The 16,538-nt window shown below is 38.6% G+C and overlaps 1 protein-coding gene across 1 annotated transcript in view; it reads right to left on the bottom strand.

The window, feature by feature from the left end:
• Positions 1-16,538, bottom strand: part of MAST4 (microtubule associated serine/threonine kinase family member 4) — a 568,903-nt gene that overhangs the window by 389,549 nt on the left and 162,816 nt on the right. The window contains 1 exon segment of the mRNA XM_036848868.1: positions 5,546-5,699. Within this exon segment, the coding sequence (XP_036704763.1) occupies positions 5,546-5,699 (154 nt within the window).

Raw genomic sequence — 16,538 nt, 5'->3', positions numbered from 1 at the left:
GAAATCCAGAGCATATACGAGAGTATTCAGGTGCAATATTTACTGAATACCAAGGCTACCTATAACATAGTTACGTTTCAGGTAAATTTGTTTTCATCTAAATTCTGTCAGACTTGCCCACTAAGCTAAGGAGGCCTTTAGGATGAGAAACCCATTAAACTCTACACAGCACTTAAACAGAATAGCCTTCAAGTTAATTTTAAAGAAAAGAATGTTTTCTGGCATTGTGTGGTTTGTTTTTCCTTTCCCTCTTGAAGTAAAATTCATTCTGAAATGTGTTTTTTTTGAATTTTCAGATGTTATCCCCAACAAGCAGGAAAAATCTCTCAAGTTTTTCCCCCAGATAGAATACAACGATGCTAACAACAGTTTTCGAAGTTCTAATTTATACTGTCTACAAAGTTGATTTCCTATTATTGTGTGCAAGTGACACACATACAAAGATTCCTCTTTGTTTTACATTCCAAACAACCCAAATATGTTTTGAAAAACACAATTCTCTGCATAAGAAAAAGAAGTCTTCCTTCATTTTCTGCGTGTTAGGGCTACAACACACAAACATCACAGCTGTGGAATGCAGGAGTAGGATTCAGGGCAATCTTTTTTTTTTTTTTTTTTAACATCTTTATTGGAGTATAATTGCTTTACAATGGTGTGTTAGTTTCTGCTTTATAACAAAGTGAATCAGCTATACATATACATATATCCCCATATCTCCTAGGGCAATCATTTGCATATCAAGAAGCCAGGAGTCAAGATCCTGAGGTTCTGCCCTTCATTCTGCAGCTTCCTTGCTGCGAACTGTCAGGCACATTACCACTTAGTCATGCCCAGATTTAAGAATCCATATGATTTGAATAATGCTTCTATTCCTCATCAGGGGGCTCCAAAGCTCAGTCAATGTTTACACGATGCTTCTGGGTGCCTATTTAGCAAATTGCGGGCCATGAAGATATAAAACATCATCAGCTTCAAAAAAGAAAAAACAATAATCCAGGCAGGGATGGGCATGGTGAACACTAGGTCTGTTGTTTAAAAGGTACTGCATAAAAGGTACTGGTTGTTTTTTCCTCTGATCTAATACTCTTAGTCATCCAAAATTTTAGTTGAGGAAGAAAATGTCAAAAGTTCCATCAAGGGTTTCTGCATGGTAGAATTATGGGCTTATGGCTTTTTCCTTTATGGTGCTCTGTATTTTCTAAACTGTCCACATTGAACACATATTACTTTCTTAATTGAAAAATAGGTAAATGTAAATATTTTCACTCTATAAGATTGTGTTTAAAGAGAGACGAAAGCTAACTATGTCAGACTGAACTATTGGTGCCAATTCTTCGCTTCCCCCCAGGAGTGTTATAGATCTGCATCTTTGCCAAGGTATCATGGTGGGTGGAAGATGCCTCTGCCCATTGATGCTGGGCTTGGCCATGTGACTTGCTTTGGCCAATGGAAAGTTAGCAGACATGGTGCCAGCAGAGGCTTGAAACCTGCCTGTGCAGGTGGACGTGCACACGCTTGCTCCTGTCTCTTACCAGGGGAACATAATACCTTGGGTAGCTTCTGGCTCAAGGAAGAGGAGAGACACATGGAGCAGATCTAGACCCAGACTGCATCCTAGAACCAATCACAGCAGAGCCCAGGCTAAATAACCCAAAACCCAGGTGACCTGCAGCCACAGGAGAAAAAAGGGAATATGTATTGTTGTCTGATAGTGAAACTTTGTGGTTATGTAGCATTACTGTTGTCAACTGGTATACCACCTAATACCACAAAAAACCTCAGGGGCAAAAGTAACTCATGGATTGAATTGCAGGGTATAAAAAGGGCCATGTAGCAAACTTCACTTGCCCAATTATAAAGGGGACCAAGTCAACCATAATTCCAGTTTGAGAAAACTCTTCAGTAGACAGGAATTGTTTTCCTTCCTCTCATTAAATATATAATTATTTAATTACAATTATATTAAGTCCTATGAAAAGATGAGTCCATTCAACAATGAGATTTCACATTAAAAATATATTGTGAGTTTTTCAATGTTAAAATGTATTTTTTCACAACATGATTTAATGTTTATAATTGTTTTCCACTTTATGTGTATACCATATTATGTTTCACTAGTATTCTTTTGCCAGATATCTAGATTTTAGATAATATGCGATTTTAATTATTATAAGTGGTGCCGCTCTAAACATAACTAAACTTAATTCTCTACACATATTCATGACTATTTCCTTGTGATGAAATCTGAGGAACAGAAAGGCTGGATTAAGGAATATGTAAATCTTAAAGTTTTTAATATGTCTTAATTGTCTAGTTTTAATTTACTTTTGTAATTAATGGACCAGGATCCATACAGATTGAGTCAGCCCCAGATATTAACTGAGCACCAATTTTCCAATTAATTGAAAAAAAAATTACTCCAACTAATCCTGCTGGAATATATTGAAAACCTATTGGGTACCAGCTGTGCTAGGCACAGTGTAGTGGCCACAAGTACAGACTGTGGAGCCACAACACCTGGGTTCAAATCTTGGCTCTGCTGTTTCTGAGCATCGTGATCTGTGCAACCCATCTGTGCCTCAGTGTTCTCATCTGTAAAATGGGTATAAGAGTGCCTCCCTCATAAGTGCACAGAGATGTTGTAAGGATTAAATAAGTCAATAAATGTAATTCCCTAAAAGCTGTGCCTGCCACATAGTAAAGTCTTCATGTCAGCTGTCATTAGGGATGAATAGATGAAAAGGTCACAGACCTTCCTCTCAAAGACCTAAGAGTTTAGTGAAACTTATACAGGCTAATTGGGTGGCAAAATTTTCAAACTATAAATTAAGCCTTCACATAGTCTTTGTTTCAAAGAAAACAGTAGAAAACTGCTAAAGGAAAACAAACCTTGGAATAAAACAAAGTTAAACAATAGGAAGGTGGCTGGTCTTTAAGTTACAGAAACTATCAGGCACAAACTTATGAAGTCAAAACCAGTTTGACATAAGTTTAGCAACAAGGTCTATTCCAAGGGAAGATCATATGTGATTATTTACAGTTGCCTAAAACTAGTGGAAACCATGTTTCTTAATGATCAGAAATGATGCTTTCTTCTCTCTGCTCTAATACCTGATACTAGCACAGTGCCTGACACAAAGCAGAAAATCAATTGATAAGGGTTTCAAATTGAGGTTCACAAGACCAAGTTACCCATAAACTGCAAAAATCCTAAATTCAATTTGTTATGCACACAATACTAATAGCCACCATTATTGGGCTAACTGCTTTGTATGTGTTACTTCATTAAATCCTCAGCTAAGCTATGTAGAAGACCAACTAAGAATGTTTTCTTCATATTCCAAAATCACTTTCAAGCTACTGTTGTTTAAAACAGGCTGATGTTCAAGAGATTTTTTTAAAAGCTCTCCTAAGGACTATTAAACATTTTTGAAAATTATCTGACCAAAAATTAATTACCTAAAATAATTTTATACGAAGCTAAATTGCAAAAGGCTAGCTAGAATTGCTAGAGCTGTTGAGATTTTGAAATGAGAATCAAGTTCAGCTTTTTTTTTTTTTTTAAAGCTAAAGGCCAAATTTCATGTTTCAGGTCATATATCTGCATCAAGAGCTATACCTTTGCATTATTTTAAAGTTTTAAGTAAACTGATTTAGCAAAAATTGGAGCAACCATTACTCCCCCCCTCCTATTGGTCAAAAATAGTTTAACCAAAGTAAGTAAATTCCCTAAGTGAAATTAGTAAGTAAGGGGTGAGCCTTTTAACCGTTAAGGTTTAATCTCCCCTGCTAAAAAACTAAGTGTTAGACTAAATCTTTAGGATCTCCTACTTAAAAAAGCAAATATTCTGCATTTATAGAAATGAAAGCAAAGAAAAATGTCCTAACAAGCATTAAAAGAACATCAGTAAAACTCAAGTGTGAACATTTGCCCTAATTTTAATGAAGTGCAGCAATTTTTTAATGAATTTTTTCCCCTTGGCCTGAAGTCAGCTTCACCCTATACCACAGCAGTGTGCCACAGTGGGTCACATGTTCTAGACTCTGCTGATCATGGTACAGAAGCATTTCTGCTCCCAGAAATTTTATCTCCAAAAAGTCAAAATCCATAATTCTCCAAAAAAATGAAGAACTCAACTTGTTTTCCAGGTCATTTATTAACTGGCAGACAAGACTGTCATATGTAGAGAAAACTTTACTGTTAAAAAGCAATAAAGTTTCTTTAAAATATTTATATTTAGAGGAAAAATTAATCTAAAATGAAAAATAGAAATCTAACCTTTAGTGATTTAAAATTAAGTTCAACAACATGAAAATTTATATGGGAAATTATTTTTTTAAAAAACATGCTTTAAGTTATTTTAATTTGGCTATCTTTCAAGCCAATAAAGGTTATTTGTAGATTTTCTGGATTTTAATTTTTTAAGTAATTAAATTTTAACAACACAATTTAAAAATGGGTGAAAGGAAAAAAATGGGTGAAAAATTTAAATAAGCACTTCACAAAAGGAGAAATATGAATGTCCAATGAGCACATGAAAAGATGTTTGACATCATTTAGTCATCAAGAAAATACAAATTAAAACCAGAAAGTGATACGACTACTAACCCATTTAAATGGCTAGAATTTAAAAAAACTGGCAATACCACAGATGGGCAAGGATGCAGAGCAATTAGTTCACTCACCTGTTGCTGGTGGGAATGTAAAATGGTACCATTTTGGAAACAGTTTGGCGGTTTCTTATGAGGTTCAACACACACTACTGATACACCTAACAACATAGATGCATCTTAAAAACATACTGAGAGAAAGAAGCCAGACACAAAAAAGCATGCAATGTATGATTACATTAGTATAAAATTCTTAAGAGAAATCTAATCTATAGTGACGAAAAGCAGCTCTGGGGTTGCCTGGGCCCAAAGAAGGGGCAAGGGAGCATGTTATATCTTGACTTTGGTGGTAATTACACTGGTGTGTAAATTCGCTAAAACCCATCCACAGGTACACTTAGAATGGATACATTTTATTTTATGTAAATTATACTTCAGTAAAGTTTACTAATATAATTCTCAATTTAATGGCTCTCTGAACTGGATTAGGTTGTACCAAATGGTCTGTGGAGGGGCAGGCACATTCTAAGGGGCTGATTTTCACACCGGGAACTCCACTGTCATTGGGGACACGCTACAGTTGTCCCCACCTATCCACAGGGATTGGTTTCAGGATTCTCACAGATGTTCAAGTCCCTTATATAAAATGACACCGTATTCGTTTATCAACTATGCATATACTCCCGGATACTTTAAGTCATCTTTAGATTACTCATAATACCTAATACAACGTAAATGCTGTGTAGATAGTTGCCAGAAGATGGCAAATTCAAGTTTTGCTTTAGGGAACTTTCTGGAATTTTTTTTTTTTTTTTTTAATATTTTCCATCTGTAGTTGGTTGAATCTGTGGATGTGGAACCCGTGGATACAGAGAGCCAACTGTACTGTATAAATGTAACCCCCTCTCTTAAACAAGTCACCCATGCGACTCACCAGTCAGCGCACCCCCCAGGCTTCCCCGCCGCAGCTGTCTTCCATCCTCACTCAGCTGTCTTTTAAACTTCAGCGACTTTCCAGGGCCAGAAGCCACGTCTGGGTTGCTGCATTTCCGAAATGGCATGGGCGGAGGGGATAGTATGTGGTCAAGCTGCAGAGAGAAGGACAGCGGCATCACTTCCTGGGGACGTTCTCAACCAGAATGAAAGACACCGCACCCCTCCCCACCAGGCATACTTTCTTCCCTCTTTTCCTTCTCTAAACCCCTCTCTCCTAACACTGTTTTGAATTTGGCTGGTTTAGAGACTTCAGGGTTCCACTGTTGAGTCTTCCATCTGAAAGAGTATCTGGCTTGCTGCAAAACCTCCATTGCAGTGTTTTTCAAGCGAATTAGTGGGTCATGGCATATTAGTGGGTCATGAAATCAAGTTTAGTAGATGGTGACCAGCAGAACAGAAATTATCAGAATCCAATGAAGGAAGGAAAAGAATCATTTCATGAAATGGTTAAGTTATACATGTATGGGTGTGTATCCAGAGTCATTATGTAAAATATATCTTTCTGTGGGCCATGATCCTCCTAAAAAAATAAAGAATATCGCTCTATAGATTCTACAGAGAATCCATAGATCACTTTAGTTGTTCACAAAAGAAAATTCACAAGCTTTTGGTGCTCACAAATATACGTAGGGAAGGGAACTTTCTAAGCATCACAGCCTTTAATAGAAATCAATACGTCCTGATATCACTTCATAGCTTTTTAAAAGAAATCCTGTCACAAGAGTCATAGAAACCAAAGTCACTTCAAAAGACAGCTTTCTACAAAAGAATCCCTTGTGTCACAACATTTATTTCAAGATCTGTCCTGCTTTCAGAAGAAAACCTCTCACACCTGAATAGGGCCCTATGTTTTATAATGTTCTCCTTCAAGTAAGTATATATGCATGTACATGCGTCTAGATAGTTATTAAAGACAAAAATATTAATGTGCACATGCATATACCCAGATAGTTATTAAGAACAAAAATGAAGTACAAAAAATATTCATGGATATTCCAACTGCCACAGAAAAGAGCCAACTTCGTAGAAATTTAAAAACAAACAAGAGTTGGGTAACACTGCTCAAAGCCAGGCATTTTTAGGGATGCTTCACTGAGATTTGTTTTGTTTTCCTGGGTAGGAAGAAGGTCATCTGCTTATACCTGTCAGAATTTTTTCAGATTAAGACTCTCATGGGGGGCTTCCCTGGTGGCGCAGTGGTTGAGAATCTGCCTGCCAGTGCAGGGGACACGGGTTCGAGCCCTGGTCTGGGAAGATCTCACGTGCCGCGGAGCAACTAAGCCCGTGAGCCACAACTACTGAGCCTGCGCGTCTGGAGCCTGTGCTCCGCAACAAGAGAGGCCGCGACAGTGAGAGGCCCGCGCACCGCGATGAAGAGTGGCCCCCGCTTGCTGCAACTAGAGAAAGCCCTCACACAGAAACGAAGACCCAACACAGCCATTAACAAATAAATAAATAAAAAAAAAAAAAAAAAAAAAAAAAGACTCTCATGGGTGTATTTACAGGAAAAAGAAATTCAGGGATGAAGTCATCTATATGTCTGTCTATGCCATGCAGCATATTTAAATCCATGGCACAAAAAGAAATTTGACCTTGCCTATGAGTAACTCCTCTCAAGCCGGTTGAAATGAAATAGACTACACTCACTCAGCTGTTACATGATGTCAACTCTCCCCCAAGCTCAGCTGTATTCATTAGTAACAGAACAGCTGGATTTCAAGCACTTGTCAATCAGTACCATCTGAAATTCATTGCCAGTCAGTATTTTACTGTATTTCATTGCCACTTAGTAGTTTAGTGAGAGGTCCTCAAGAAACTAGCGGTGCCTCCACTCCAGGATCTGCCCTGATCAGCAGGGAAAAGGAATTGCAGATTGTACTTTTGGAAGTATTTGTTAGGGCTGTTGTTCATTACATCAGTGTCCTACTTAGAACGGCCTCCAAGAGCGAATTTCTGTCTAGTGTTAGACACTTTGCCCTTAAACCTTACAGACAATGAAATGTAGCAAGGGCACCTTGGACAGTAACACATCAGCTACTAGAAAATGCAGAACTCAGTCAGGGGTCCAAATGCAGTCAGTCCATTATACAATGCAGAGGTTAATTTTGCCTCCTTCTTAGCTCTATTTTATGCCCTTACCCCGGTTTTTTTTTTCTTTTTTCTGCCAACATTTTGGGGAAATCTTAAGGAAATTTGAAACAACAGAAAAGTTTTAAGATTAGTACAATAAAAACCATATTCCCTTGACCAGTGGTGAATTGTTAACTTCCACCCATGGCTTTTGCTCCTCTTCCTCTCTCTCTCTCCCCCTTTCTCTTTGCCCTACCACCCCTATAGTGAGAGTTAGTTGCAGACATTGTGGATTTTTACCCCTCAATACTTCGGCCTGCCTCTTCAAATATCAAGGACACTGTCTTAAACTCTCCTGCCCTGTATTAAATGTATTCTTCTAAGATGTCTCAAATCTTTTGTTATCAAGGGAAGTATAAATACTAGGCAAAAAATAAAATATCATGTAGACTTAATATTAAAAATTTGCTTTTACAGTGAAAGAAAAACATGCAGCCACAAGGTGGCAATGTGTCATAGACATTCAACAAAATGCTCCATAATCGCTACTACTCGCATAAATGCACCAAGAACCCCTCAGAATAACCAAGTGAGTTAGGGTTCATTTCAGTTAGTCATTTTCTCTTAATTACTAGTGGCAGCTGCATTAAATGCAAATATTTATTGTTTAAGGTTCATCAACTTCTGCTACTTATTTTTCACCTGAAGTTAAATTTTTCAGCTTGTGGAATTATAATTAATTTCTCTGGGGAAGTTTGTTATATTGCCAATTAACAGAGGGTGAAAAAAATAAGCAGAGGAAAGAAGATAATTCCTAAGGAGGAATTATGTGATTTTCTTACATATTTCCAACAAAGCCATAAAAGACATGAAACAAGTATAGAAGAAAGAGAAGGAAATCAAGGAGAAGGTGTAGGCAAATAAAAAAGAAAATCCATTTCATCACATATAGAGTCATAAGCTATTAGTCCATAAGCCAGAGTTTTTTAATCAGAATCACAACCCCTAGAGAGGAGTACTATTTTAAATCTGGCAAAATCGAGGCAGTGAACTGTGAGGGCTGCAAATGTTCCCAACACAATATAAGCAGAAAAACCCATAAGCATTGTGCCATATTCCAGGATCCCATTTTCTTCCTCACATCAAAATCACACTCCCAACAGCGCTCTCTCTAAATATATCATTTTTCCAAATTTGCTGTGTTGTCAGTCGCTCTACTTTTCTTTCTACAGTTAGTCAGAGCTTCTCAAAATGGTCCACTACAGCCTTGCAATTTATTTTTTATTTTTTGTCCTGATTCAAACAATCATGATCCCTTTAAAAACATTTCATCAGACCCTGGAGCTTAAGGCAGACAGTCAACATATCACTTCGGACACTGCCCTCTGAATGATTTCAGTTTAATGTTTTCCAACCTTTCCAAACTTCCAAAGTCTCCACACTACAAGGAATTCAACTAAAGACAGAGGTTGTCTTTACAACTTTCACTCATGTTCAAGGGCATCTAAGCCTGCATTTGTCATACTTGCTCTGAACACTTCTAATTTCCCTCACCAAGCAGTCAGTGGACTCCTGGAGAGCCAGACCCTACTCCCTTGTCACATACTCACCTAGCACGCCGCTAGCCACAAAGTATCCTGGACTGAAACACGTTCTCTGTACTTCATTCGCTGATGGCAAGCATTGATTCGTGGTAGACTAGCTTTCCTCAAAACTACCTACCTTTAGTTTTCTTAACCGCTTTTAGCTCCAATAGCCACAAAACAGTTTGAAAAGGTGCATTTGCATATTACTGAATTTGGAAGTCAGACAGACAGGGACCAAACTTACCTCTTACAGGTAAGCAACCTCTCTTGCTAGCAGTTTTTTTTTTAATTGAAGTATAGTTGATTTACAATGTTTCAGGTATAACAAAGTGATTCAGTTAAACACAGACACACACACATACATATACACACACACATATATGTATATATACACACACTCTTTATCAGATTCTGTCCCATTATGTTATTACAAGATATTGAATATAGTTCCCTGTGCTATACAGTATGTCCTTGTTGTTTACCTATTTTATATATAGTAGTGTGTATTTGTTAATCCCAAAGTCCTAATTTATCCCTCCTACCTTCTTTCCCCTTTGGTATCCGTAAGTTTGTTTTCTATGTCAGTGAGTCTGTTTCTGTTTTGTAAGTAACTTCATTTGTATCATTTTTTAGATTCCATATATAAGTGATATCATATGATATTTGCCCTTATCTGACTTACTGACTTACTTCACTTAGTATGATAATCTCTAGGTCCAACCATGTTGCAGCAAATGGCATTATTTCATTCTTTTTTATGGCTGAGTAACACTATTCCATTGTATATATACCACATAATCTTTATCTATTCATCCGTCGATGGACACTTAGGTTAATTCCATGTCTTGGCAATTGTAAATAGTGCTGCTATGGACATTGGGGTGCGTGTATCTTTTCAAATTAGAGTTTTTGTCTTTTCCGTATATATGCCCAGGAGTGGGATTGCTGGATCATGATAACTCTATTTCTGTTTTTTTAAGAAACCTCCATACTGTTCTCCATAGTGGCTGCACTGACTTAACATTCCCGCCAACAGTGTAGGAGGGTTCCCTTTCCTCCACACCCCCTACATACAGCATTTATTATTTATAGACATTTTGATGATGGCCATTCTGACTGGTGTGAGGTGACACCTCATTGTAGTTTTGATTTGCATTTCAGTAATAATTTTGCTAGCAGTTTATCACAGGAAACATGTAAGCGTCCTAGAGAACAAACGGCGTACACAACTACTGTAAGTCTGATCCAGACTTGGGGAAAAGTTTCCAAAATTACCAGTCCTACAGAAATGCTAATCACCAGAAATCTATATCTATCTTCTATATTGATCATCTCCAGCCATTGTTTGCTGTTTTACAGCTATCAGGATGAGTAAAACAGAAGAGTCCACCACAATTACACTGTGGCTTCTGCCATCAGTGAATATGAATTAAAGCCAAATCATCTACAAGACTGGGTCTTATATTGTTTAGTGTCTCTGCCATCACCACCACAACCACTACCACTGTCTCCAAACATGGACCATGTGTTTCTTCTATGGCTATATCTCACAGTTTCATCCATCTCTTTCTAAAAAGGCATATTATAACTTTCGATGAACACTGAACTTGCAGCCTTCTTAACTGACAGTTTTCTCCGGCCTCATCTCCAGACACTTTCCTGCCCAAGCACACAAGTTCTCTCATTTACATGTTCACATAACCATTGTTATTTGGAAACTAAAGAGATTTTTCCAACTTCAGTAAATGGCAACTCCTTTTGTCTAGCTTCTCAAGTCACAAACCTTACACTTCTCTTTCTCATTCTATAGCTGATCAGCAAATCCCCTAACTCAACCTCTAAAATATATCCAGAACCCAATCACTTCACCACTTTTACTGCTACCACTCCTGTCTCTGCCTTCCGGATCTCTCTTGAACTAGCCTCCCAATAGATCTCTTTGCTTCCATCCTACTCTCAGCACAGCAGCCAGTGACCCTTCTAAAACATAAGCCAGATGCTCCAGATCCTCTGCTTGGAGTCCTCCCATGACTTCCCCTTCACCCAGAACAAAATCCGAAGTCTTGACAATGCCCTACAAGGTCCTACCACCTCTACCCCCTTCTCTCTGAACCCAGCTCCTACTACTCTGCTCACTCCACTTCCGTCTGTGGCCGGACCTCAAAAGCCCCAGGCATCTCCCCACCCAGGACCTTTACACTGATTACTTCCTCTACCTGGGATACACTCCAGATATTAGCTACCATGATCCCCCCCCCCCCCGTCCTAAAGGTCTCTATTAAAAGGTTACTCTTTTGCGGTGGGCTTTCTCTAATGGCCCTACGTAAAAGTGTTACTGAACACAAGTTTGTGTGTCCCATGTACAGTGATGTCAAATAAACTGAAACATTGGCGTTTGGAGCAGAGAAAGGTTTATTGCACCGCCAAGCAAGGAAAATGGGTGGCTCATGCTCAAAAAACCCAAACTCCCTGAAGGGTTTCAGCAAAGCATTTTTAAAGGCAAGGTATCCCAGGGTTTGTCATCAGCCCATGCACAATTCTCTGATTGGTTGATGGTAATCAATCCTTAGGTGCCAGAAGGTCTGGGGGCTACAGCTCATAATCATCAAGCAGTTAATTTCTCCCATTTGGTGGTGGTTTTAGCATCTGAAAAACTCAGGAAATATACATCAGATACTATCATCTAGGTACTTCAGAGAGGAGCTAAAGCAGAGGATATGGGGGAGAATTCTGTCCCGGGAAGGTCCCATAGGGTCCTGCTTGGTTACAAAGGGTAGGCCCATCACTTTTTTCCCTTTTCAATTTTTCACCTTAGCATCTATCACTACAAACATGTTACACCTTTTATATTTGTTTATTGTCCTTCTTCTCCCACTAGAATGTAAGTTACATGAAATTACATACTACTCTGTTTTGTCCACCATTTGTCCACTGCTCTACTTAAAAGGCACCTTATAAATATTTGTTGAGAGAACAAATTGCAAATCTCTGGTATTTAGATTAAACAAAAAATTAAAAAAAACATATGCAATAAAGGATTTTGATTACTGGAAAAAAACAGGATCAACTTATAATATTAAATGTTACTCAAGGTAAAAATGCTAAAGGGAGTCTAGCATTTTGACAAAGTTGAACACTTCATATATGAAAAAGACCCTTAGCTTAGAGCAAATGGCATCTTTTCAAAGAATCTTTTCTATATACAAACTAATATGCTAATTTTCAAACACTGCTACCTCTGAAGGTGATTCCTAAATAATGAATTATTCGACCTTTTAAATCTATCCTAACTAGCATAATCACTGTGTCTATCAGCTCCTCCTTTCAGTAATTCCTTATTCAGTCCCAAGATGTGGCACCTGCATTTTAAAGGCCCATCCAGAATGCATGTGCCCTAAGGCCAAAGTTCATTAGTTCACAGGGATCACCGCACACATAATAGGGTCTGACAGTAAAGTCTTTTTTATGCTAAAAAAGAGAGAGAAAGAGATTGACTAGTAACAAAGGGTTATGAAGACACTGTTCACTTATTCTGTTTCTTGATTTAAAATATTCTAAGAAACCGAAGATATGAAAATAAATGAATAATTGTAACACTGCATAGACTATGCTTGTAATCTTAATTAATTGCTCTACTGCCTCCATCCAGAAAGGAATCAAATTGGCAACCTGAAATGAGTTTATTGCAAAACTGGATTTTATTTACATTTAAACCAAGTCCTATAAACAACATTTTGAAATTTGATAGGGTTCTATAGTTAAGACAGTCATTATTGTTTTCATACTAATTCCTCAGTGGCCAGGAATGCCAACACTTCTTATCCTAATTAGGACATTTAACTTTCTATGCCTGTTCCCTCATCTGCAAAATGTCAATAAGAATACTATCTATCTCTTGAGGTGGCTGTGAAGTTTAAAAGAATTCATATATGCGCTTAAAACATTACATAGAATGCAGTATGTGTGCAATAAATATTAGCTGTGGTGGCTATTAACATCCCCATGTAGAAGTTACTTCATTCGGAAACATCTCTGTGTGTGTACTTCATCATAAATGGTTTGCAAGGAAATTAAACTGATCATAGTTTTACTGAGTTGTCTTTTCTTTTCTTTATGGCTCAAATGAGAACTTGGTTTGAATGAACTGCTTTAAAATTATTTCAGGCCAAAACAAGAAATAACTAAAAAATAAAAATAAATAAATAAATAAAATTATTTCAGGCTGTAATTCTTGTGCTGTGCTCTCGAGCACAAACTCCTGGGTCTTGATAATGGGGTTCTCAGCATGCATGAGGTGAGGCGCCTACTCCAAATTCGAATTCTCAGGCACAGAATCCCATTGTCAAGCTACTTAACTCCTCTCTGAAGTACGGACCTCAGAGGTGGTGAGGACGCAGAGGGAGGATGGATGAAAAGGGCTTGACACAGGGCTTGGCACATACAAGCACTAAGTAATGATGTTGATGGTAACTGTCATCACAGCTCAAGTCTCCCCTTGCCTTAGCCTGTTAAATAAAGTTGCCTGGCCCTTCCCAGTGGTACGTCTCCAGCATTCTTATCTCTACGGTGACTCAAAGAATAGAGAGAAGAGAAAATATTTAACATTCTCACCACTGCCTGAAGAAATATACAACCTCCCTTCCCCCAGCATCCTAAAATCTTACTACAGATCGAGTCAGACACTGAGAGAGCTACAATCTTGGACCACATTTTACTGGGGCCCATTTAACTGAATTTGCTGACATTCATATTGGACTATGCCACCCAGAATGCATGTTTCCATTTAATGATATTGTAAGAAGCAGCCCTCTGTAAGTCCTGCCACTCTGTTCTATAAACATAAGGGCCTATATTGAACAGTACCATCCTTGCCAAGACTCATCTCTATACAAATATTAAGCAGCTGGGAACCAGGTATTCCTCTGGGCACAACAGTGGACAGAACAGACAAAAATCCTTGTCCACTAGGAGCTTCATTCCAGCTGGAGAGACAGAACCCTGGAGAAAATGCTGTCAGTTCTCTGCACTAGAAACAGCTCTGCTTCTGCTGGGTTATGGTCTTATTTTATCCTGGGAAGCCCATGAACCATATAACTAATCATGTTCCTCTAATTCAGCCACTTGAAATCACAGGACAAAGCTTGCAGTCCATCACCAGCAAGTGTGGCCTGTCCAGTCTCCATCAAGACTTCATGGATCTGGCTGTAACCTGCAGGAACCTCACTGGATTTCACCTTACCCTCTGCTAGACTGAATGTTTGTGTCCCCACCGCAAATTTATATGTTGACCCTTAACCCCCCAAAGTGATGTTATTTGGAGGTAAGACCTCTGGGAGGTGATTAGGTCATGAGGGCAGAGCCGTCATGAATGGGAAATCCCACAGAGCTCCCTTGCCCCTTCCACCACGTGAGAACATAGCTAGGAAAAAATCTGGTTAGGAACCAGGAAACAGGCTCTCACCAGACACTGTATCTGCCAACGGCTTGATCTTGGATTTCCCAGCCTCCAGAACTATGAGAGATAAACTGTGCTTATAAGGCACCCACTCTACGGTATTTTGTTATAGTGGTCTCAAGTAGTGGTAATCTTGTTGCCTGGGGGACGTTTGGCAATATCTGGAACCATTTTTGGTTTGTCCAACATAAAGGGGGCAGGGCGTGTGCTGGGATCTACTGGCTAGAGACCAAGGGTGCTACTAAACATTCTGCAAAGCCCAGGACAGCCCCCAGCAACAAAGAATTATCCAGCATACAACATCCATAATGTCACTGTTAAGAAACTCTGCTCTATACTTGCTTTTCTTTTGTCTATCTGCACCTATTTTTAAGTTATTCATCTTGCTGAGTTATGTGTTACTGTAGGTCATCTTAAAACCTTTTGAGAACAAGAAGTGGGGGGCAAACGGAGAGCACAGACAGAATCTAAGCAAGAATTGTTCATGTCAACAAGATTTGTTAAGCAAACCATTTCCTGAGCCACATTAATTTACCCAACCTATTTAGCTGTTTATTGCATTTCACTGTCTCAATGAACATCTATGTTTTAAAAACTACATCAATAGAACATATTTAAACTGAAAGATGTACTAGATACCAATATCATTTTCCATCTTCAGTTTTGTAATTAATTCTTTGAATCACAAACTTCAATTAGCAATACAAAAAGTGTTTCAGAAACATCCTAACATACATTAGATCAAACTACAATGGCATTCACCTAAACAGAGCTGCACCACTAGTTTCATCTCTTAAGAGAATTGATTTTCTTTCTTCCTTCCTGAGAGAAATATGTAAATTAGCACTTTGATACCACAATCTCGCTTTTGTCTGTCAACTCAGCTTCAAGAAAGTTAATTCCTTTGCTTATGAACATCCCCCCGCCAACACACACACCACCAGCTCTATCATCATAGTCCCAACGACAAAGCGCCACACAGCAGGCGTTTAATTGTGATGTGTACATTAAGCATTAAATTCAATTGTCTGCAGATGAAAAAAACAGAGCTAATATTATATTACAGTATTTCGAAACATAGCACTTCTTAATTTAGAAACAATGACACTGGGGAAGCACAGGGAATATACTGATTTGACTTTGCATACATATCACCTATTTTCCTGTCACTTTAATATTCTAGATGTGTCTCTGACCTTTAGTTAGGGATCTGATCTACGCCTGAAGTTGTTTACTTATCTGAAGACATTAAATTCCCCCGGCACCATCATGTCCCCATCAGCAACATAACTAAAGTTTCTGACCGCGGTTAACAAAGCAGGCAGAGAATATACTCCTGCACTTAAAGTCAGAGAGGAAAATCTCCACGATGCCACAAAACTTGACATTCTGTGCCAGCTTCCCCCTCTGGTGGGGAGAGTAGACCCCCAGGCAGGTAGTGGTAGCATTCCCATTTTACCAACAGGCAAACACATTGGGAAAGATTAACCCCTCCAAAGTTATCAGCTCCACAGGAGGTACAAAAGGAATCAAGCTCAAGATTCCTAACTCCAAAGCCCATGGTCCTTCCGCTGTTCCAAACCGTGAGAGGGGCTCACAGCAGCAAAGCACATGAAGCCCCGGAAAGTTGATTTTAATTCCCTCTTTCATCCCCGGTCCTAGAAGGCTCCCCAGAGAAGACTGGGTCTTACACTCTGGTGTCAACCAATCTGAATGATCTAGTTCAATCCTAATTGGCAGTCTACAGAAGCGGTTTCTAGGACTTCTTAGCTGAAATCCTCAGGTCAGAATTACAGAATCACAAAACAGAATCACCTGTA

The sequence above is a fragment of the Balaenoptera musculus genome, chromosome 3, assembly GCF_009873245.2.
Source record: "Balaenoptera musculus isolate JJ_BM4_2016_0621 chromosome 3, mBalMus1.pri.v3, whole genome shotgun sequence".
NCBI classification, from domain to species: domain Eukaryota; kingdom Metazoa; phylum Chordata; class Mammalia; order Artiodactyla; family Balaenopteridae; genus Balaenoptera; species Balaenoptera musculus.
Note: the sequence above shows the minus strand (reverse complement) of the source record. Positions and strands in the feature narration are given on the sequence as shown.